This window comes from Styela clava, chromosome 6 (assembly GCF_964204865.1).
Source record: "Styela clava chromosome 6, kaStyClav1.hap1.2, whole genome shotgun sequence".
Classification (NCBI taxonomy): Eukaryota; Metazoa; Chordata; class Ascidiacea; order Stolidobranchia; family Styelidae; genus Styela; species Styela clava.
In genome coordinates, this window is record NC_135255.1 from 696,023 (window position 1) to 721,420 (window position 25,398).

The 25,398-nt window shown below is 33.1% G+C and overlaps 1 protein-coding gene across 3 annotated transcripts; it reads left to right on the top strand.

Moving 5' to 3' along the window:
* The first annotated feature begins 4,709 nt into the window (after positions 1–4,709).
* On the top strand, positions 4,710–23,707 carry LOC120331116 (phosphatidate phosphatase LPIN2-like). 3 transcript variants are annotated; one of them, XM_078113508.1, is made up of 23 exons: positions 4,710–5,002; positions 5,381–5,487; positions 6,100–6,206; positions 6,815–6,984; positions 9,994–10,233; positions 10,823–10,912; positions 11,961–12,029; positions 12,347–12,547; positions 12,737–12,858; positions 13,618–13,721; positions 13,803–13,836; positions 14,932–15,049; positions 15,341–15,426; positions 15,959–16,125; positions 16,357–16,468; positions 17,091–17,292; positions 18,137–18,224; positions 18,654–18,802; positions 18,884–18,970; positions 19,612–19,764; positions 20,658–20,772; positions 21,134–21,237; positions 21,598–23,707. In XM_078113508.1, exons 2-23 carry the CDS (start codon positions 5,415–5,417, stop codon positions 21,743–21,745), a joined length of 2,739 nt encoding a protein of 912 aa, XP_077969634.1. In that variant the 5' UTR covers positions 4,710–5,002; positions 5,381–5,414; the 3' UTR covers positions 21,746–23,707. The 3 variants fall into 3 exon arrangements, with proteins under 3 accessions (XP_077969634.1, XP_077969636.1, XP_077969635.1); XM_078113510.1 differs by lacking the exon at positions 10,823–10,912 and having other exon boundaries at positions 4,711–5,002; XM_078113509.1 differs by lacking the exon at positions 4,710–5,002 and having other exon boundaries at positions 5,145–5,487.
* The last annotated feature ends 1,691 nt before the right edge of the window (positions 23,708–25,398 follow it).

A 25,398-nucleotide genomic window follows, 5' to 3' on the forward strand; every position in this document is an offset into this window, starting at 1 on the left:
ATTTAGACTACCGTCCGATATTGGTAACATGACAACACGCCACATGAAGGTTCACTTTCGACCACTGTGTTGGAAGTTTTTAAAACACCTGCGCAGATGGGCAGCATCGCTATTCAAGTAAAACACATTAAATGGAAGATTATATTAAATTTTTTTGTTTTGTTCTTCCAACAGAATCCATTTTCCTATTGGCGTTTTATTTGCAATGATTTTTAACCACCCCTTTGAATTTTCTCCATATCGCTTTGCTAAATCAATGGTTTGTATCACGAATTGCCAAAAAACCTATGACCTGATGACAACTTTTGAACAAAAACACATTTTGGACTTGTAAACAACAACGCAATTTTAAAAAGCCGAATCATATTTCTTGATTTTGTCTATGTAAGATTTAAACACGTTCTGCCCTAACAAGGAAACTAGTTAAGTTGAGTTAAACCAAACTATAAATTGAAGCAATTATATTTTTAAAATAACTACGAAATACAGAAGTAGTAATCTGGAAAATAATAAAAAAAAAATGTGGAATTATTCAGCTGTGATCGTATGGGTCTGGTCAACTTATCTGATTCAGTTCGTCGTCAGTGGGCATGTAAGACGGGGAAATGGACATAAAATAAAAACTTGAAATCTCGAAAATTTTATACTGGATTGAATATCTCATGTTACCAAATGTTATTATCTCTAGAGTCTCTAGACCAGCGTTTCTCAAACTGTGTTCCGCGAGCATCTTCCGAGTGTTCCGTGAAAAATAAATCAAAAATACGTCTAAGTGGGTCGCCATGGCAATCGGACTAAGTAAGGTAGGGTAGTGGGCAGTGGCATTTTCGTTAACCGTCGGCCTAGCATTTTGACTGTTAAGTTCATTATCAAGTTTGCAACAATCATCTTGGTTTTGCTATAGGCAAACAAGTAGGTCTAAAGAATAAAGGCATATGGTCAACTCTTCTTCCGCCATCTCCGCCAGGATTTACTTTGAAATGCTGAAAAAATTACTCACGTAGTCACGTTTGCTAACCTCGATTCAGCAGATAAATAAACTGCAGCTCGCGAAGTTGTAGCAAGTACCTTTATCTCCAGTATAGGCTTGTTTTCTACTTTTGCTTTTGTAACACTGTAAATATTGTTCATAGAATGTAATTTTTTACGTTACACTTACATGGCCCGCCAGTCTAGGTGGGCATAAATTTCGGCCCCTGGTCCAAAAACCTTGCCCACCCCTGTTCTAGAAGCTTTCTTCAATCCCCAACGTATTGAAGAGTTAAAAAACATAGACGCATATAGCACTCTACAAGGGAAAAGCTTCTTTTGTGTAAGTTCATCGAAAATGAAACCGTCTTCAGTTGATAAGGTAGGCCTATGAGGTTTTCGCGCTATTGTTGAGCAAAGGTTTAGTTTACAGAGGTATATTTTATAATTATAAAAGACATGCCCCCCTTCTCCTATTTTTTGGAACAACTTGAAGCCACCGTGGTCATTGAGGTGTAACCTCGAGTGCACCTGGGAAGCAGAAAAATTGAAACCTTTTTGAGATCTGAACGCAGGAGGGATGTTATAAACTGAAGTGTTGATGACCCAAGCCTCTCATTTCTCAGACTCCGAAAGGCAGTCAGATACGGATGGGATAAGAGCATTATTCAGCACCACGGAAAAGTTGGAAGTCTATCGTCAAAACGAGAGAGCTCCGAATCGATCCCGCCGATATTAGAAAGAAGCACGCTATTCATATATATATGTGAGTACAGTACAACCAGACCAACCTACAAAATCACGGCGAGCGAGAGTGCATTCGCACTCAAGCGTAACAAGAGAACAAAGGAACATAAATAAACAAGGTATAAATTTCTTCGATTCTATAATCCTGTAATTAGCGTGCGGTACGGACGGTAGACTAGAGAGGAATAAATAAAAAAAATAAAAAATAATAAATAAAAAAAAAAAAAAAAATAAATAAAAAAATAAATAAATAAATAAAAAATAAAATAAAATAAAAAAAAACTCAAATGAGTATAGATTATTATTAGAATTTTTAAGAAAGCATACCATAAGTAGTACAGATATAAAAGAAGATATGCATAAAACTATTTATAAAAAAATTGTTATTTCTATGACTGGGGACAGATTAATTTTTCTACGCAATTGTAATTTAAATATTGCATGTGAGAATATTCATAGTAATATTCTGGCAAACTATATGAAAACCTTTAATTTCAAGTTAATGTGGGATATTTTACCAGTAAAAACAAAACCTGGAATAAGAAATATAGCAGGAAATGATACGTGTGTGTTATGTGGAAAAGAACCAGAATTTGTTAGCCATCTATTTATGAATTGTGAATATTTTGATTATGTTTTTGATTTTATGGAAAATACTGTTAGGAAATTAAATAATGCCAGACTTTTGAAAAATTATGAAACTTGTGTTTTATTGGATTTAAGCTATTTGTTACATTCCAACATTACAAGACGAGATTTAGATATTATTGTTTATTTAATTTCAATCACTAGATATAAAATATGGATACAAACAAATTCTGTTATATTCGAAGGTGATCCCCCTAATCAGCACCTAGTTATCAAACAAATAAAAACTGCAATCACTTACAGACTCAACATTGAAAAAAATAGAAAATCACCAAATTTTGTCAGAGAATTTGAAATACTAAAGAATTGTATTTGAACTATAAATCTAGTGTGTATAAATTTAGTATGTATTAAAATGAACATGTATAATATATTTGATTTTTTACGTTTATTGTACATAATCTAACTCAATATACTAAAAATTGATGAATTGTATGCCGATACGATCAACACCTCAAACACTGATGGAATGGACATATGAAAAATGAATATTGGATTAATTATCTTATGATTGCTCGAATGGTTATATACTTTTTGTTATAATTTATTATATTATCCCATTAAAAAAAAAATAAAAAAAAAATAAAAATAAAAACAGTTTATACGGTGCCGGTACAACCACTCGCGATCGACAGTTCAGCATTTAGTGGAGAGTGGAGCACTATGGTACCATACTGCAGTGCACTCATGCACTATCAGACTATAGAGAGAGAAATTTTATTTTTTCGTCAACCAAAATAAAATATTAGGTACCGGTACGGTACGGTCAAAGTGACTATAACACTATTATTATAGTCACTTTGGGTACGGTTGTCATCGCAATACAGCAATATTGAAAAATGATAACAAGTAACTGAGTACCGGTAATAAATTAGTTTGGTACCGGTACCGTACCGGTATAGACAGGACACAGGAGGGAATGATCTGTACCGGTATGACCAGTGCGTCATCAAACAGTCAAAGTCAACTTATCCAAACTACTGAACTACGAGAGAATCGCGGGTACCGGTATAGCATTGCTAGTTCTGTAGACTGGTTCAGATTTTATAGCGCAGAGTACGAAGATCGCAATCGGTGTAAACAATCCCACGGTCCTACCGGTATATAGATAGATAGATACCGTAGTTTATTTGAATACGGTACTCCATAATATGACACAGTTCCACTACAGGGGTGGTGACTCCACTACGACCCATGGGCCGGGGCCACGGCCCATCTAATTGGGCCACATGGGCCGTGGCCCATCAAGCTATGGGAAGCGGCCCCGTCAGGAAAAACTCAATTATCTTACCAAAATTTTCAATTTTTACAAAATTGTCAATATTCGGACCAAAAAAATAAACTCCTGTAGTATGTGTACCAGGTTAGGGTTAGGGCAAAATTTTGTTCAGATTTTTACATTATAGTTCTATTATGAGTTTGGGGACTGTCTGTGTTAGCCAAGTGAATAGTTCCTTTACACAACTTGATGGGCCGCGGCCCATAGCCTGATGGGCCTAGGCCCAATTTGATGGGCCGTGGCCCCGGCCCATGGGCCGAAGAGGAGTCACCACTTCCACCCCAGTTCCAATTCCAGACTTCTATCAGTTTACCGTATTTCACTGCAGCACTGACTTATCATCCCCTGTTAGTACTGTAGTACCGGTACGGTACCAGTACTGCGGTATAGTAATGAATGCTGGAATGTCTGAATGTTAAATATGAAATTACAGAATTATATAGGCTATGCCGGTAACTTCAGTTTTGCTATGCCCTAATGGCACTCGACTTTCCGGTGTAGTTTGCCTGCTTTTGCAGTTTTGTCAATCAAAATGCTGAAATGAGAAAGCAATTTATCAGTAACCAAGTCAATGAAAAACATACCCAACATTTACTGATTTAAGGAATTGAGCAAACAATCAAGAATCAATCTTTAGTCTCGGGCGGTATGTTAATTAACAGAATTTTCACACAAAAATAGGTATCTGAACCAAAACTAACTTCAACACTTCAAGTCTAAAGCCCGAGTTCACACTCGTGTATTTTTATTTTTCAAGCTTCAATGCCTGAATTCAAGAATTCGCGCATATACACTTTTCTTTCTCAAGAATCAACGCCCAAACTCTTTGAAATTGTGTCTTATTATCAACGTATTTGGACTATTAAAACTAAATGTTTTTTGTGTGCGGAATAATAAATCTCTCTCTCTATATCTCGAATATCGGAACGTATATCAGTATATATATTCTGCAGATCTGTAAACTCTGAAACTCCTGAACTAGTCTGGCTAACGTTATATTCTGATATTGCTGAATTTTAAAAAACTTTTATATTTATAATTTTCTGATGTTGCATTACTGCATTATTATCTCATCAGCATACTAGACAAATAGACTATATAGTTTTAAAAGTGAATTTCAACTACTGCACTAAGCAGAAGTATTATCTCTCAAACCTACCGCCACCGGTATATACTGTATCGTATCTGTTCTGTCTGTCTCTATTAACTGTCGAATGCAAGAAGATAATGATCTGGAGAAATTTATCAGATGTTCATGATTTTTTTTGAATCAATATCATATACCGATATACCTGAATTCTGGCATATTTAAAATCTTCAGCAGAGTAATAAATACTTATCACAGCATCAGGCAGTCAGGTGAATATCAGTATATTCAGATATTTGAATTCCATGCTTTGTTGGATGTCACACACTTACTTCGCCATGTCTGCATGTACACAGCTCTGTTCCAATTTAGTAATATTAGTCCATGTTTATATGTATTCTGAATACTAAAACTCAGAAACTGTAACATCTGTAACTTGATCTAATCGTATAATAGCTAACTCATGTATAGGCTCGATGTTTGGCACAAGTATTTTTAATTAGCCGATATCTGGATATGGAAGCCCAGGCTGTCTCGTAAAGGAGGGGTTTGCACTCAATGTTTTAATTCATGTGGGAGCTATTCTTGGAATCGGAGAACTGTGTCGTACTGAATGGCACATTCACATCTTATCATTCTTTTAACCACAGTTCGTTTGTTTTCATCAACTGCTGAACTGCAAAAATGAATGTGCTATACAAAGGAGCTCGCCTTATCAAGGATATGTATAACCAGCTTAATCCTGCAACATTAACAGGTACCGTATATTTGGTTTCTCATTTATTTATTATTGCCTAAAACTGATCCGGAAGGTGTAAAACTGAAGTAACCCACCTGCTTGTATTTTTCTATGTTACTGATGTTGTTGTCATTCCTCTTAAAACTTATCATAATTTCTTCTGTGTTTGCCACCCGTGTCTAGTAGGCCTATTTAAGTTACGTTCCGGTTATCGTTGCTTGATAACCAGCTTTGGTTCTCTGCGATTTCCCTTCCACAGTAAAACTTAGTGATTATCATTTTTTCATAATTTTTAATGGATGGAAAAAATAAACTTGACTTGATATTATTTGATGACTTTATTTGGGATGAGCTGACTCTGATCAAATTTTTGTGGTTTATCGGTCAGTCTATATTATATAAAAATCTGTTGAAACATGGTTGTAGAAATCATGTGTTCATATATAAATTGAATGTCAGTGTCTAATAGACCTTAGAAGCATTCAAAATTGTTGTTAGTGGGTTTTGAGACATCCAGAGGGATGAAATAGGATTTATTACTGCCACATTACATCATTGTACTCATGCTCATGATTGTAATTCGATGTATGTTTTTTATGTTTAAATTTATAAGTTAATTTATTTCATCAGGTGCTATTGATATTCTCGTAATTGAGCAAGAAAATAAGGAATTAACTGCATCACCATTTCATGTGAGATTTGGAAAGCTAGGTGTTCTCAGAGCAAAAGAAAAAGTGGTGAGGGATGATTATTTTATCCTGTGTTTGACTTTGAATCAGCCTACCTAGTGTCTTTCCAGTTAATGTTCATTAATCAGGGTATGCATACACATTCTGTACATATGTCCAAGATTATTTTTGCTCACTTTCAATATTGTGATGTTGGTGATTGGTTCAGCCAAGCAATTTTCCATATATTGCTCATTAATTTTTTCTACAATTTTAGTTTCTTGTCTTGTCTATTTCGAAAAAATTTTTGTTTCTGACAAGTTAGCTTTATTAATAAAATAAAGATAAATATTTTGATTTAAAATTCAAGTCATTTAAAATGAAAGTATCATACGGATAGATGTTTTCCCCAAGGATATTTGCTAAATTGTTTAATTGGTGGGTTCAATTTGGTTCTCATGTGAATACCTTCTTTCCTATTATCGGTATATACATATACCATTGTTAAATATACTAGTAATTTCTCTGGTGTAATATTTGGGGTGGGCATGAAGGTATACAATTATAATGTATTTCAGTTGCTACTACGTATTATTGTCAAGTGTCCATATGAACCTAATTTTACAGTTTACAAATCTAATTTAAAGTTCCAGAAATTTAATTTGGATTTAATTCAGGTAAACATCACAATCAATGAGGAAATCGTAGATTTGCATATGAAACTCGGAGATCAAGGTGAAGCTTTCTTTGTCGTGGAAACAGACGATGAAGAAATACCTGCAAGATTATTGACCTCTCCACTTCCATCTCGTCCAGTATCACCTTCTGTCGATGATATTTCTGAAAGGTTTGTTGACTATACTTGACTTGATCTGTGCTCAAATATGATTTTTTCGTTGCTCTTTTTAACAGCTTACTGACATTATGTAAGAGAAATAGCATTGTTTATGGTGAGATATTATTTTGTTGTTGTTGCTGTTTTCAACACTGGGGACATATAATTACTTTAAATCATTACACCAAGACAATTTTTGTTTCAAGTAAAAAAACGGCATATTTCAATTAACCCCTTGTGAATTCATTCTAAAAATGAAAACAAAAAATATTTTAATTGCATTTTTGGCTTTTTTTGAGCAAAATTTCAACTTTTCCATATAAAATTGTCTTATAAATAAAGCAAAGGGATGCGAAGTTCATGAGTCACTGCTATCTGAATTATCTTTTCAGATATTCCAGAGTGGAGACTTGAGAGATATTATTTATAAAAGTTTGTTGTCCCAAATATTTGAAATTTATTGCTTTTCAATATGCAGACTCTAATTCTGCGAGTATTTATAAATCACTAGTCAGTTTTATTAGATGATTTTTGTATATTTTACTATCAAACTACAACACCAATTTGTAAATATTTATGCAAGGATATTGTGCAAACAATGACGCCCTATTTCCAAACCAAAATAATACCACATCTTCTTACGAGTTTCGTACACTGTGTGTGGCTCAATACCTTCAGGATGGTACAGACTACCTTAAAACACTGGAGCTTTATTAATTAACTTAAGCTAGTGTCTAGTGCATCTATTTGAAATGGGATAACTGTAGCAGACAATCAAACACTTAGTGTTACGAGTCATTACAAAACATGTTGATTACATCTAAATTTCCACACTTCCGTCCACTTTGTGTAAACCATAAAAAAATGAGTGAAATTTCAACAATTGATGAATTGTTTACTATAAGTTAATAACCCTGAATTTCCAGTAATTTTCCCTAATTATTGACCTGGTTAGCTGGTGTTGCTTTGCTATTCCCCATGCCTTTGGAGGCAGATGTGAATCGGAAAAACTGAATATTTGTAGTTGATTCGTTATTCATAGTCCTATAATATTTACAGAATTCATGTTTGTGATATTTATTCAAATCCAAAATGAATTCAATGAGCATTTAAGAAGTTAATTAATATCTATAATTGTTATGGATATTTATACCTAGATTGATATGAGGTTTGTATTTGTGATACCTCGTATAAAAGAAGGAATATTAATCTATTCAAACATATTAAAATGTATCAACCTGAATGTGTTTCTTTCAGATTTATATTGCTTAATTAAATTTTTTCAGTTTTATCACATGGTGTTTTTCTCGATCATGTTTTAAAACAATTTTCAGTTGGAAACAAGCATGCCGTGATTTATGATTCATAGTTATAAATGAGTTCTGAATATAATTGTATGCCACTGTCCAATAATAATAATGTCAGGTCGTAAAGGCGTGAATTCACAGTAATGTCAGTGGAATGACTCCTGACGTCATTGAATTAATTACATTATCACCTTTATACTGAGAAATAACACTACACTGAACTTAATCATAGTTTTTGCAGATTTTGACACACCTACTCTTTGTTACCAATAAAATTAATTTTAGGAATCAGCACTGAAATAGTTTAATGCTTATTCATATATGGTAAAAGATAATGAATTGAATAGCCAAATTATTATGACGTCATCTTCATTTTAAAACTCATGATTAAGATCAAAAATTGCTAAACTAAATGATCAACAAGTGGTGTGATAAAGGCAAGGCAAATATGACTCAACAGATCACTATTGCCAGTATGAGGCCATTTGTCCTATAGTAACCTCACGAGGTCAATGACTTAGGTATACCATTGTTGTAAACATGGTGCTATAATCTGACCACTAAGATACCATTCTACGTACTCAGATGGTTTTTGTATCAGCTGATTTTTTTTTAAATATTCCCAAAATCATTTATATCTTATTATATCACTTTTTATTTATAAGCAGGGGAAAATGCAGATCCATGTTTTAATACTTTTTTTGCATATCTATGAAAGATCAAATATCATGTAATTTTTTCATAAAAATATATCATTCAAGTAGTTTATAAATTTGGTTTTTGCTTGGTTATCAAAGGCTCTTTAAAAAGCACACACATGTCTCTTGAATCTCTTTTTCTGACTTTTTGCTTTGGTTATCTGTGTTGCTTAGATTTTAGTAATCATAAAGTTCAAACAATCCGAACCCAAGTGAAAACAGAAATGTGTGTTACCTATATGTTTTTTGTAAATCAAACACTTTCCCATCAACAAAATGTTGTATCACTTTACTGTGCTTCTTTACAAATAGTAACAGGTCACAATGTAAACACAACATGCTCAACCACAATTACAGATTATGAACGCCTATATAGCTTGAGGAATCATGCTTTGTTCCAATGCTGCTTTTCATGAAAAGACATGCTTGAAATAACCTAAATGCCTCGAGTGTTCCGTCAGGAATTCGTTTTGACTTCCTATGAAATATTCATTGCCGCAAGCAATTTGCTAAGCATAATATCCGATAGTAAAAAGTCAATTTCAGAGAATTGAATCAGAAACAATGTTCTCTCACAAGAATGTCCCAAAATATATGAATTTTCAAGTAGGCCTATATTTGAAATAAGTTGAGTTTGAAAAAATAAAAAATATTTTCATTACTTTCATCAACTACTCTGCTTTATTAACCATTTATTTTTCTGAGTAGTGTCATTTTTGATTATTAGACTAATCGTTTCAAAATGATTAGTAGTTGATTGAGGGGAAGATCTTCTTCAAGGAGTGTCGTTTTTATGTTTTCCTTGAATTTCCTATCAAATTTCTGAGTTATGTTTTATTGCTCTGAATTTTTCTGGGAACTGGTCAGACTTGGATCAGTGAGTAACTGTAACTTGTGTTTAGGTATTCCAGCATTGGCCTCTTGCTCTTCTTCAAATTGTTCCATTATTGAGTTAAATTAGCTCCAAGGCAAGGTTATACTTATAATGCCTATTCATTTATATTCTTTCTTCCTAGATTTGCTTCCAATGAAGAACCGATTGTTAAAAGAAAGAGGAGAAAACGCAGAAAACGTCGAAGTTTATCCACGAGTGAAATGAGTAATGAACATTCTCAGTCATCAGATTCTGAAGATGACATCAGCAATACTAATCAATCACAGCACAACACAAATTCAGGTTTACCAAGCATTGAACAAAGTCCACTGTCCAAGAGAAATCATCCATGCGAACCTCAGTTGAACTTGGATATACAAGAGTAAGTTGAAAATTCGAAGCGATTTCGGGTAGGATGTTCCTCCAAAAATAGTGATTGCTAAAGCCCTGCGAACTCTATGATTCAGATTCGAATATTCCTTTTTTTTATGCTAGGATCAATTTATAGAAATAAACACATATAATGAAATCGTTACAGATAATTATCTGTTTATGTTTATGTCTTTAATTCAAACAGATTTGCGAATCCATAATTTGCTAATTACCTAATAATGTATGTCCATATGCTTAATTATTCCTGGTAAAAATGTCATTTTATGGTCATTTGTCAACATGACTGCTGGATAGCAGATAGGCTATAATCTCCTCTTCAAATGCGTTTTCTGTATGAGAACTCTTATGTCCATACCTTTATCTATTGTGGGAAACAAATCTACCGCAACTAACAAAACACATCTCTATTGGTTTCAAAACCTGCACTGATCTCGTTTTATGTTGCAACCTGGTTGCAAAAATTGCAGATTATCATGCAATTAGTTCGCAGACAGTTTTCTTGAATGTTTTGAGCTGTTGTCTTCAAATTATTTTTTTTGTATTTATTATTTGACATTTCCACCTATTTTATTTAACAGTGATTTCACCATACCTACATTTCGTTTAACAATGTGCTATGACAGTGGCACTGATTCTACATCTATTAGTTTATTTAGTGATACAGACAGGTACTTATTGCAGAAACCCTGAAGCATGTCATATCATGTGCTTTTATTTCATAGTAATGTGTGCTGTTTATAATATAAATGCATATTGCCATGACATTGGAAATTTAGGATTTTAAGAAAATCTGCAAACAATTTTTATCAGAATATTCAAATTTTAGTGGTATGATATAATGACAACAGGGTATGATATATTCCCACTAATGGTGAACATAAGCAGTCAAAATCAATCAATAATAATTAGAGAAGTCAATTGAAATTTTTTACTGTTTTTTTTTTTGGATTGAACGTTATTATAATTCTGCGAGTCATATGTTGAATAGTAAACTACATCATAAGCATAATTATTCGACTTCGTGAAATTTTGCATTTGTTAAAATAGAATTGCACTTATATATAGTTATATTCTTTTCCCGTTTTAGAAATTTGGTTTTAGTTTTGATTTAGATACGTTTCCTGACTTGTTATGGACTTATGGTAAAGGTTTCAAAAATGTATGTCTGTAGAACAGTGGCCTTTTATCTTATTTGCATGTTTTTGATATGTCTGGTACTGAATGGAAAAAATCATTATTTCCAGTTCCTGTGTATTAATTGATACTTTTCAAATGAAACGAGCAAAACAAAAATTTCTCGGTATCATACTCATGAAATCTTGTAATTTTAAATTAATACATTATTTGTCTTGTATCATACTAAGAAATTTTATTATGAATTTATTAATAATACATTTTTTCTTTGTGAAATGAATAGGTGACCTTTACTCCCATCATATTAATTAAACTCATATTGTAATATTGAATTTCCGATTTCCTTTTAATAAAGGATGTGTCGTCGTACTATTTAAATTACAGATGGTAAAAAAATTTGATTTCAAAAATTTCCTAAAAATTTCTGAAGTTATTGGTGTGGACTAATTATTCCCACATTAAGTCAGTGATAAAATTTACAGCATGCATTCATTACTGCATGATTTTGAATCTCTAGTCGACATAACTCAACAACTCTTGATTTTGTAGTTTGAAATATTAATTTACATCTTTATATTACAGTGACAGTGAAAATACGGCGACATACAAAAGATTATGCAGTGTTTTTTCGGATAGTGAACTGCCTCAAAGGTAACATTGTATTTTTTGATTCTGTAGCAACTGAAACCCTATGATTTATATACAAATATTGCTATTGGTTGAAAATGTTGATAGCGGCCTAATAATGTAGTTTTTCTCAGCATTGGTAACTAGTGCAATGTTTCCTCATAAAGCATATTATTAATTTATGATTCCCAATAAGGCTCACTGACATTGAAACAGACTTCTTGGGATAAACCATTTTGAGAAGAACTTAATACCTCCTTAGTGAAATCTGTTGATGAATTCAATGCTTCAGTGCTGTTTGAATGTCTGACATTTCACTACTATTTATTTCATTTTTTCAGTGGAGACGAAAATGACATAGAATTGTCAAACACTCCATACAGTGATTCTGAAGCCGTGGAGCGAAATCAAACATCAACCCCGGTTGGCTGGGACTGGGGCCAGTTACCAGAAGACTCTGCCGGTAAAAGACGACACCTCACTGTTCCATCAATGTCTAAACTATCTATTGAAAATGAGAATAATCGACATTCTAAAATAAGGTTCTTGCTTACTATATCTGCTATTTTTTGTCATTTACTCTCTTACTAATGCTATATTTCTGAACAAGTATATAAATTAAAGTATAGGCCTAATACTTCGGATAGTTACATTTTTGCTGTTGTATGTCAAACCCGTGGTAAAAATGTTGATTTGCATTGACTGAATTAATTAAATATTTCATTTTCCAGACATTTGGCAAAATCTGACAGTGTTTTCCATGAGAGTGAAACTAAAATTTCTGAAGTTCCAATTAAAACCAACCAAGAGGAGAATAGTTCTGACACAAATCAGCCATTATCTTCCAGAGAAGGTATGAAGCAATCAAATCATACTTATTTAATCGTGAATCAGACATCGGACTTACGATCAACTTTCTCACTTTTGAGCGGAAAATTCCTTTCAGATTTTCAAAAATATGACACAAAAACTTGTAAATCCGAATGTATGGAATTTCTTTGTTGCTATACTGTGTTTTCAGAATACATAAAGTTTCAAGAAATTATTTGTATCACAAAGCTTCATTGTAACATTTTTAGAGACTGGTTTTTGATTGGAGCACCTGTTGTAGACTGTACTTTTTTTAATTTATTTTTCCATATTTCCAGAATTTAATTTGGATGAAAACTGCAACATCTTTAATAGTAAATTTTCAACAAAACGCTCATTAGTTTGTTAAAATTAACCAGAGCATAAGAGTTATTATGTCAAAATGGGAGTAATGAAACAAAAATAAAGAGCATGACTAATTTTTATTGATAGGCCATTGAACATCACATACATGCAATAAAATTTCTCAGGCCTTTTCGTCCTATGATTGTAATGATTTACATTTTTGAATCGAAAAATAATACATTGCATGATGACATTTATTATAATGGGCTTTGTTATATAAGTATTGATTATATTTACAATATTCTTACTATGTTGGAGGCTGGAGCCATGATTTTGTTCATTTTTTCTTTATACTATTGGACAAATCTGCAAGAATATACACTTATAGTAATTATAAAATGTTATTGAAATTAGCCAATAGGGATAACGGTTTATAACTTTTCTTTCAATTTGACAGGAAGCCCCAAAAAGAAGTCTGATCGAACACGCCCTGCAACAGAAGGTCTTTATTTGGATGAAATTTTGGATCTAGAACCAAATGAAGCCAACCTGTATTTATCTGTATGATTTTAACAATATGTCTTCTTTGCGAATGTTATTGTCTTTATTAAGAATATGTTTAAAATTTAATGTTTTTTTCAGACTAAGAACCAACCAAAGTCTCAAGATTTTCAAGGTGCACATAGTTTTGTTTAAAGAATACATTTTTTAGAATATACGAGGTGTGGCTAAAAAGAAACGAGACTGACGTCACAGATTGCGCAACACGATTAACCATTGGTAATCAACACTTTTACAGTGTGGTGTAATATGTGTTCTTTGTTCAACAGCTTTTTTGACACAATATCGCAATTATTTTTGCTCTTTAGGAGCCATAGGTGAATGTGATTAATTGCTTGTTGAAAAAAAAATTGCCGTGCGAGATCTGATTGAGTTTTTTGGCGATAGGGGGTTCAATTGCAGAATGACGATTGAGCAATGAATTAACATTAAATTTTGTGTCAAACTTGGAAAAACGGCGACTGCGACTTTGAAGAAATTGTGTGATGTTTATGGAGATTCTTCCATGTCCAGAACAAGAGTTTTTGAATGGCACAAGCGATTTGTGGGATGCAGGGAGGATGTGGAGGATGATTCGAAGTCAGGAAGGCCTTGCACTTCCACAACTGATACCAACATCGAAAAGGTATCAGTTGTGAGTTCAGTTGTGAAAGGCAGTCGATTCGCAGCGACCGTCGCTCAACAATTCGCGTCATTGCGAAGTTGGAAAAGACAAAAAAAAACGGTTCGCACCAGTTTGGTTGACACTTTTGGCTTGTGAAAGGTGAGTGCCAAAATGGTGCCAAGGCTGTTGACTGAGGAGCAGAAAGCTCAACGATTAAATGTTGCCCAGTTGACATGCATTTTTCCAAGTTTGACACAAAATTTAATGTTAATTCATTGCTCAATCGTCATTCTGCAATTGAACCCCCTATCGCCAAAAAACTCAATCAGATCTCGCACGGCAATTTTTTTTTCAACAAGCAATTAATCACATTCACCTATGGCTCCTAAAGAGCAAAAATAATTGCGATATTGTGTCAAAAAAGCTGTTGAACAAAGAACACATATTACACCACACTGTAAAAGTGTTGATTACCAATGGTTAATCGTGTTGCGCAATCTGTGACGTCAGTCTCGTTTCTTTTTAGCCACACCTCGTATTAATGTGTTTGCATGCAGGTTTCATACAGCAGAGTTGCAATTACTTAATAAAACTTCACTATTTTAGAAATGAACTCAGAATCTTTAATCGACAATGTTCGAAGTAGAACACCAGATGGTCGATTTACATGTTCTGATGCTGGTGTAGACAGTGGTACTGACTGCCTTGTTTCAGACGATCCTGGGTGAGTATCTGAAATACTGGTCAGTGATTATTAATTAAGTGTCACAAGCAGTACATTTTAACTGGGCTTATTCTGAAGGGAATTTAAAAAAAGGAACATTCATTAATGAACACACAATAAATATTGCATGATTTAATTCTTTGAACTTTATTTCAATGACCTTTTTCATATAAAACACATAACTGTATAATAAAGATTTCATCAAATATAATTTGAACAATATTATATGGGTGTTGATGAACATTTTATTCATAAGCAATATGTATTTTGTTTTTCATATCTTAAATTTAGTGAATGTGCTGATCTGAGTGTGTCACCGATCAAGATATCACTGTGTGGTGGCAAGTTTGAAGATGGAAAATTAAGTGTTGATTTAGGTGAGACATGTGGTTAAATATGTAATCTAATGCTTCGTGCTTATCCCATTTATACCTACATTTTGGTGTGGCCGATTTTGGACTTTTTCAACTTTTTTCAGAAATACTAAAATTGAAAAGTCTGGTTCTGAGCCACCAGCTCATTGTTTTTCAGACACCTTGTCTGCAACATTTTGTCTAAACGATACGAAACTTTTTTATGTACCAAGTTTAAATTTGCCTTTTGCTTATGTTTGTAAATATAGAACTTATCAGGATACATTTAAATAGCTGTTAATTTTCAATAACATCTGATTTAGTGATTCTCAACTCAATAAGTTTCTGGTCTGGTCAAAAGTTGTTTCAAACTAGATTGTTCGGACATTATTACCGAAACAAACCTAATTGTTTCCTTGTATTATTTTTATTAAACTTATTAGGTTCTAATTCAATATTAGAATGAGCAAATAAAATATAATCAAACTGTTGTAAGCAAGAGACACAGCTTCTGGAGGAATATATTACTTATTATAGTTTTATCAAATTTTTTTAGAAAAATTTAATGAAAAACTGGTAACTTATGATCAGTTCTTATTGGACCCTGTGGGAATCACAAGCAATGCTGAGTTGGTTGTTATGCTCGGTGACAGATATCTTGACTGGGAAACTGCAGCTCCTTTCTTCTTGTCTTTTTGTGTTTTCAAGAAACCTTTATCGAATGTGAGCATCAAATTTTATTTGTTCATCTATCCATATCATGGTTATTGAAGGGAAAGGAGTCAATAAATTCATTGTTGCCCAAATTAAACTTCTGTTTGAAAGTTAATACTCTATATTTAAAATATTCAGTAATAAATTTTGATAAATGTATGTCTGTATGCAGACTTAAGATTTTTCAAACCAAGGATTACTGTGCATTGCTGACTCTTAATCCTGTTTACATTCTTACAGGAAATTGTTGAAAGTGTTATTGATAAACAAATAAGCAAAAGAGTCCAAGCATCATCAGCAGGAAGATTATCTTGGCTGTGGAGAAGAAGCTCGCAAAGAACAGACTCAATAAGTATGAAAACATGTTAGATAAATTTTTGTATTCTCATCAACTGTAAATTCACTGCTGTTCATATCTGATTAATATAATATTCATCATTTTTTTGATATTCTAAATTCCTCCTTTATGCAGCAAAGTAATAATATGCTTCATGTTGGGAAAATTTATATAGTGCCAGAGGTGTGCAACCTTGATACAGGAGGGCCAGATAAAAAAAATAGTAGAAACCGTGAGCCGCAACTTTTTTCAACATGGGCTTCCTAGTAGTTGCTAGCATAAAAATTTTGATTATCAATCTTATGACATGCGTTGTTCGCTTCACACAAGCTAGCTGTTAGGACATTGTAACGTCATAGGCATAATTAATATTAAATTGGACTCCGGTATAGGCTTTGAGCGCGAAGTGAATGGAATTACTCGCATATACCAAACTCAATTAAAAACTTGTTTTGCAGACCGCACATTATTCAAAATTAGCACTTCATACATTATGTGATATATATAATAACTTAACAATATAGGTTGTATGACTGGACATTAAAAGTTTTTATTTGATTATGTATTACCTGATATGACTCAAACTTATTGTAAGATAAAAAACATTTAATACTCTTCGATCTCTTATTTACTCCAGGTAGCAATGTTTCTGATCAAGGTTTGAGTCCCATTAAGGATAAAGAGTTAAATCAAGATGTTGCCACCAATGCTCCGAATAAAGTAACTCTCATGAAATCATTCTCTGCCTCACCCAACGTTCCAGAAATTAAAAATCGTACTGATGAAAGCTCCAGTTGTGAAGATGAAATTAGCACAATAACAAGAAAGGATCTAAAGAGGTCAGTTCTTGGAAAGCAGTGGTTTGAGATTTTTACTGTAATAACAGCAGTGTACCATTCATTCCATTGCATCCAGGGCAGGAGAGCCGGGATATTTTGTAGAAGCTTAAGTCACACCTGATATAATAGATAGAGCCAGAGCTACCAGAACTTTTAGTGTCTACAGCTTCTTTCACTCAAGTTATTTTTTCTCATCTATAATTGAGTTCTGTTCTCTTTCAGCTTACAAATATTTAACAGTATTCAATTCTCAATATTAAGTTAACGTTAAATTTGTAAAGTAAATAGTTTAAAATTCAATTTTAAAAGTTGAAACTCTCATCGAATCAGGATTTTGCAAAATTAAAAAATCAGCAAATCTTTAGTTGTGCTGCTCATTCTACAGAGCTGGAAGTTGGGAAGTAGTGAGAACCAATGCTCGAATGATCATAACGTTTCATATGATGGAAATGTTATCAATTTGCTATCTGTGTAAAAATGCTTCCATGTTCCATCAACAGGTGACAACAGTCGAACCATCTGTAAATATTGCCAAATAGTTTTGTCGACACAGGGTAGAATCACATTGTGTTTGATAATTCAATTGAAATAAAATCGTTAAACAGTAACATGAATTATTAAACCTGAGCTGAAACCTAGCTCCCAAGTTAAAACAATGAAGCTCTTGAGCTGAACCTACAGCTAAGTTCTTCTGATTGCAAACCATCCCCGGCCCTGGTTGTGACAGAATGAAATAAAGAGATTCCAATTAACAACCTGAAATTTCAATATATGTATAGGAAATCTTGTTTGTTTTTGATTTTTTTTTCCTAACAAATTAGAATATTGTTTTTCCCATTTATAGAGCTCAAACTATGCAGAATATTTTTCCTCAACATTTATCTCCAACGAAGAGCATGAAGAAAACAACAAGACTCACTCCAGATCAACTGGTATATTGTGATAACTGTATTCCATGGCTGTTCATTTTTATTGGCAACTTTACAGTGATGAAATAGTAATGATGAAATAGTTTTATGTGTTGCAGTCAATATAGTGTCGTTGTAGACTTGTAATGAAATTGCTATCAACTTTTAACAATATTATTTTAGAATGAAAACATACCAATGCTTCATCGTACACCAACTAAATTATCAATACGATTTACTGTTTTTGTGTACTACTGGTGAAAAATGAGTGACAATGCCCTGTAAGATTTTTAACCTTCTCCGTTTGAAAAATTTTGCAATGATAATAGTATCAACCTTGTGAGTTACACAAGTTACACAACTAAGCCTATGCTCTATCGATAGCTTAACTATGGCAATGAGTAGGAAATTATTTTTTCTATAATAGATCACTCTTTTTTTTTGCTTTTGTAGAAATCTCTCAATTTAAAGCCTGGTGCGAATGAAGTCTCTTTTAGTGTTACGTCACAATATCAAGGAACATCCCGATGTTATGCAACTATATATTTATGGAAATATACTGATAGATTAGTTGTATCAGATATTGATGGAACAATAACAAAGTGAGTTTTATTAAAATGAAACAATGCAACTGCAATAAAGAAAATAATGCAAGTTTGTTATATATTTTTTGTTGTCTTCAGATCTGATGTTTTTGGACAAATTCTACCAGTTGTCGGAAAGGATTGGACACAAGGTGGAGTTGCTCAATTATATCACAACATCAGCAAGTATGTTTTTTTCTTAATCAGATTTTAAGTTATTTTCCATTGCCAAATGTCTACCCAATTCAGTACAACCTGATTTATTTAGTGACATAGAATTTTGGAACATGAAACTGAGTCCATTTTACATGATTTATTACATTCATAGTGGTATATCTATGCACATTGATTGACTTCTTCGAATCCAGGGACTCCCTCTTGTATTATAATGTTTCATCTATTCATTTTCGAATATTTTCGCTATTCGCAACAGCTCCTAACATATTTCAAACTGATGGTTAGGGTTGTATTGTTTGAATGATGTTACCATACCATTATTTCCTTGTTTTGATGAGTGGAATTATAAAAAAAATCTCATTAGGAAAATGATTATGATGCGATTACTCATTGGAAAGGGGAAGTAAGCCTTTCTTCATGAGATGATTAGTATTTCATAATTATGGTCGTAGGTCATGATATTGGAAGAAGTACTTCTCTATAGTTAGTTGCAAAACATCCTAAGCAAATAACACCATGAAATTTAACTGATGTGATTATATATGCTTTAGCATTTTATGCAACCTCATAGAATATTCCTAATTATCAATTTGTTATGGAACAATAGTTGGAAGTGACATGTGAGTATGACTTATGTTTTCTTCTCTTAGAAATGGATACAAATTTATCTACCTCTCAGCCCGAGCTATCGGCCAAGCAGGAATGACAAAAGGTTATTTGAATTGGATCAATCAACAAGGCGTATGTTTACCTGAAGGTCCATTATTTCTTTCACCCACATCCCTCATGCGAGCTTTTAGAACGTGAGTTGAAAATTTTTATGTCAACTCATTTTCTTGGCTGGTCATAAAAATATCTATTATCTACTCACAATTACATAGATAAAATAAAATAGTGTAGGTATTCTATTATAAGATTCTTTTTATTTTAAGTATAACATGTTGCATATGGCCATAACTTGGTTGTTTTCTCAACCTGCCCTTCTTGAACTACATTGAAAAAAATAGTTGTTCACAGGCATATGCGTTTTATACCTTGTTTTTGACATGATTGCTCAAATTGAGATATCATTTTCAAAGTTTTCGGTGACACTTAGTCTGCTTTGTCTAATACACCAAAATTGCAATGAAACAAAGATATAATAGACGTTATTAGAAATAAGGGCAAAAACAACGAAGCAGAAGATATTATATGTGACAAGGGGATTTTAGCATCTTCAAAGTTACAAATTTTAAATATGCTGTGGGCTGCATTATTTGCCGTGCCAAGCTGGTTTCAGCCTGTCGGAGCTCTGTTTAAGTGTCCATTGAGTTCCCAGCAGTTTTATCATTCTGCAACTCAAGTTATGATCAACATTACATCATGCAACATATTGAAGATTGCATTTGTTTTGCAATTGACATAAATTTCAGTATATTTCAAATTGTATTTGAGTAATAAAATAATTTTACCTCTTAATGTATCGTAAGTCGCTAGAAACTTTTATTGCTATCTTCTCACTCAGTTGACTTGATGCTGAGGTTTTCATGCTATAGTCTTCATTTATTGACATGCTTCACAACTTTGCTTTTAACAATCCTCTGTTCTATTCGAGTTGTCACACGTTGCCGCGGTGACTACTGGCTTAAAATAAATTCGAATCTTTTTGCTTTTCGCATTGCTTGCCCAATTTTTATCTCCTTTGTTTCATTTTTAGAGAAGTGATTGAGAAAAAGCCGGAGAAGTTCAAAATTCAATGTTTGGAAGATATAAAAGCCTTATTTCCGATCAACAAACAACCTCTTGCAGCAGGATTTGGAAACAAAATTAATGTGAGATTTTTTAATATAAATTGAAAACTTTATTAAATATATTGCAATTTTGCAAAATTATAGTATATTGATTCAAATTGCACTTGTGACTAGGCGCATCGACATAACCCCAAATCACCAGGTCGTGAACCTATGCCTCACATACTTCAAAAGACATACCTTGGCACTTAAGCACTAAAATAAATCCCTGGTAATTTGGCAAATTTAACTTTAAATATTGTTTTGTAGAATGTAGTGTAAATATAAAACTTAAAAACTGTTAATATGTCATCAAAAATGCGTTTCCAATCCTTTTACTTTAGAAATGATCGTTTTCTCAGTGTTTTGTGCTTTTTCTTATTGTATATGTATTTTTGTTTAGGACGTTGTTGCATACACTGCTGTTGGTATTCCGAATAAACGTGTTTTTACAATTAATCACAGAGGAGAATTAAAACAGGAAGACTTACAAACATATACTACATCGTGAGTACCTTTTTAGGTTTTTTAGGAATGTAAACTCTAGTGGGGAAGCTTTATTTATACAAGATGGTGTTGGGCCTTGTTTAAAAACAAAACCAATTTGAGGTTACGGTTTGTTCTTTCTGGATAATTTGTTCTCATTATTCGTAATCGTAATGTGTATTTATTGTCTTTAAAAATAAAAATTGATTTATAACAAACATCTCGTCAATATATTCAATGTAAACAGTGAAATTTTTTATTGATAGCAGAAAATAAAATAACGACCACCCATTTCTGCATTCAGCAGCTATTCCTTGACCTTCCAATTTTATGGATTCTTCCTAATATATAAATCTAATATATAAATTTACAACTTTTAAGGTACTCGGAACTTGGAGACATCGTTGATACTTTCTTTCCCGCACTTGATTCACCAGAATGTACTGACTTCTCAGATACTCATGAGTTTAGTACATTTAATTATTGGAGAGATAATATGTGTGACATATCAAGTGATATAAACATTTAGTGCTTATATAATTAATTATATAATTAATGTGTGAGTGTTTAATTAACTTTGCCATTGTTTTACTTTGCCACGAATAGGCTACAATTCAGTGTTTATTTCACCTAAGGATTCTCTTTAACTGAGTCAATTAAATCTTTGTTCTATTTTTGATAATGAATCTGTTAAAACTATCTCATAACGTAACAAAATCATGACAGTATAAAAATGTGAAAGTTGACATTTTTTTGTTCAATTGAAATTTGATTCTGTTGCATACGTGGGTAATTTTTGCATTAAACTTTACAAAGCATCCTCTCAATTCCAAATCAAACATTGTGAATATTGGAAAAATTAAATTTTGGTTGTGGGATCACTCTGAGGAATGGGGTTGAGATGTGACTTATTTGAGTTCATCATGGTAACAAGAAAATGAATATTTCTTGTGAAAATTCGATGCAATAAGTGCAATATCTTAAAAAGAACTTCGAGACTATCTATAAAGGGATTTCTAGATATACAGAATATAGTTTTCCTCAATATGCATGAGCGCATATTTTTTTTCTTGAACAAATCTACATTCGCATATTCTTCCAGTATTTTCATGTATAGGTTTTCCTCTGTAGTGCATTGTTCCTATAAATAATACCATTTGACTGGTACATGCGCCTGGGAATACTTCTCAAGAATAAAAACTGATACTGCATTCATTTTCTGCCAAGTGAAACTACGGTATGGCTTGCTCCCTGGTTTTATTAGAATACATGATAAATAATACCAGATTGATATTACAATATTTTACTTTTATTTACTTTCATTTTTGCAGCATATAATTGGTCTACTCTTAAATATTTTTGTTATGGAGAACTCTCAGTGCCATGTCTTTCAATTTATCTGACAAATGACTTATTTTCAGTTCCTTTCCGCACCTGAAAATACATGGTTAGCTTGCGAAGCTAATCCTAATCATATTCCCTTACCATCTTCAATAGTTTAAATTTTCACCTTGTGTCCAGCACACCTCAATTCTGAAAACATTGCGTTTCAATTCCCAGAATAGTCTATTTCAGGTTTCTTATAAATTTTTTCAATTCATGGTAATTCTTTTAGGAAACAATCCAATAGCGACAAAACCTTGCAGTTGTTTGAAAACAAATTTTTATCAGAATTTAACCAATCTAGTGTGCTCTGAATTATTTTGGGTTTCTTCAAAACGTTTTGTATGTAACAAGATTATTCAATTGCATATTTAAGAAATCCAATAAGTGCGATCATAAATCATTTGATTCAAGTTCAAAATAAATACTGCTGTTGGAAGAGATTTTTAAGACTTGTGATAGTTTAGACATATTGTGTGAATGTATGTTGATTAAACATAAACAACATTGTATTCTGACTGACACTGATGAAATGCATCTTTAGTGATTTTATATTTCATATTACCAGTTATTAATTTTTACTTTTCTTTTCTATAATTTACATTTAACACTGTTTAGATGGTGCCTGGTGATCGTCTGAGGCATATCTTATAAATTATCTAGATTTTTAATAATTATTTCGTTCAAGAAATACTGCCGATTCATCGAAATTGTTATGGCAACTACAAATATTCTGTCACACCAATTCATATGTAATTTGTGACCAATCAAAAGGGTGGTAAATCTGTAATTTTCAAGCTTGGTAAATCTATGTCAGTTCAATATAATAAAGCATGGGCAAGCTGTCATCTGCTCCCTACTTGGGTCAATAATGTGGTCTGAAAGCAATGCGCTTTCGGTTACAATTCCGTACATAATCCATCTTGTGATAAAATAACGATGGGCACTAATTCTAGTAATGTATCTCCCCTCCCTAAATATGATAATATACTTGCGTATCCCCGTCCGTCCATATTTTTACTGGAATATGCACCTAAAATCCGATGGATTGAAAATGATTATGTAATATTGTGAACAATTTAAAAATATATATATATTCCTCATTTGATGAATCTAGTGTTTATTTATTGGAGTCGTTCGGAATGCCAGGTCAACTCACTCAATTCGCAGGCCTTCGCGTATTGAGCATCAAATATGGCGGACTAATTCTTCACTGGAGCATGCTAAAAGTATAAGTTTACGACTCGCTACCAGCAAAGAGCAAACACTGCTATTTGTTTCACACGCGAAACGGCGATTTCTAACCATTCTAGTGTTTTGTCAGTCATCGAACTTTTCCTAACGCAAATCTTTTGAGTCACGAACTTCACATATTTATTCAAGTCAAATGGTAATATTTTTATTTATTTACTTCAGCTTTCCTGGGCCACTGGACAAATTGTTCGACTTTTTTTTTATTTCGAAAACTAGCTTGTGGTGTCTCAAAATACAAACCTATATACAATATTTGTTACAGATTTCCCATAAATAATCAATCATTCATTTTTGCTCCTCTGCCCGAAACATGACAAAAATTTCAAAAGTCCACTAGGTGCAGATTAGCCTAAAAACGTACATGAATACGTGCTTACCCACCTAGCAGAAAAAAACATGTAGAAGGGATTAATCATATAGACATGAAAGCTAATTATAATCAACATGCGGGCGACTCTTGTGCATAGGTACAATGCAATATGAACGTGCCGAGTACTGCCATCAAAAAAACGGTACTCCTGAAGTATGCGCACCAAGATGTCGCATAACCTGAACCCCAACTTGGTACACAACCTGAGTTCGGGTTGTGCGCCATCTTGGTGCGCATACTTCAGGCGGTCCAAAAATCAACAAAGTCGTTTACTGTACGGTACCGTACGTAACGGTATATTTGCACCCACGTACGTTTGTACCCCAAAAAACTACACCCAGTACATTTGTATCTGCATACATTTGCTCTCGTTGATATTTGCACTCATATATTTTCATCCACCTATTTCAACACCCCCATATTGATTGCACCCTCGGACATTTGGACCCATGGACATCTGCGCACACGTACATTTGCACTTTAGTACATTTTACCCTGGATATTTGCACCTATGTACAATTAGCCCTTGTGAACATTTGCACGCATGTACATTGGCACCCACAGTCATGTTCGCTCGCGAATAACTGCGTTACATACAAAGGGTGAGGGTCGGACAAAGGGTAAAGTTGTTGTTTTGAAATCAATTTTGTTGTTGTTTCAAGTTGTTTACATAGGTTTTGATTTCGGCATTTTAAAATCTTCAAGATGATTGAAATAGTTTGCCAATGTCATAGGTTCAAAAATTTTGCGAAATACCGGAAAAATCGCCCAATTGGCAACAAATGGCTCAATGACTCTGAATGCATCATCATTCTGCTTGCATATGTAGTCTGATGGATAGATCTAGCATTTACTCAATTTCTCTCCAGAAATTGAGTTCAATGCCAGATGACAAATTGTTACAAAGTTTCTAATCAGGCCAAGCTGATTAGTTTACTTACAGTCTGCAGAGAGTTTAGTTTACAGCTATCTTCGATAATGTATTGCTTGAACAATGTAGCACGTCTGTTAGTTCCCAGACAAACTTAGTATAAACATAAGTATATATAAGTTTATTTTGTTTTCCTCGAAAAAAAAAAACGTACACAAAACAACGAACACCCAAAAGTTTGGGAACATCGGGAAAGCCGGCAATACCTTTATTGAAGTTTAAAACACGTGGAAATACAAGTGTC

Excerpts from the sequence above, each read along its gene's own strand:
- LOC120331116 (XM_078113508.1), top strand. The coding sequence starts at position 5,415 with ATGAATGTGCTATACAAAGGAGCTCGCCTTATCAAGGATATGTATAAC. Across the intron at positions 10,913-11,960 it reads TTATTTAGTGATACAGACAG|TGACAGTGAAAATACGGCGA; the intron begins GTACTTATTGCA and ends TTTATATTACAG. Across the intron at positions 19,765-20,657 it reads CTCATGCGAGCTTTTAGAAC|AGAAGTGATTGAGAAAAAGC; the intron begins GTGAGTTGAAAA and ends TTTCATTTTTAG.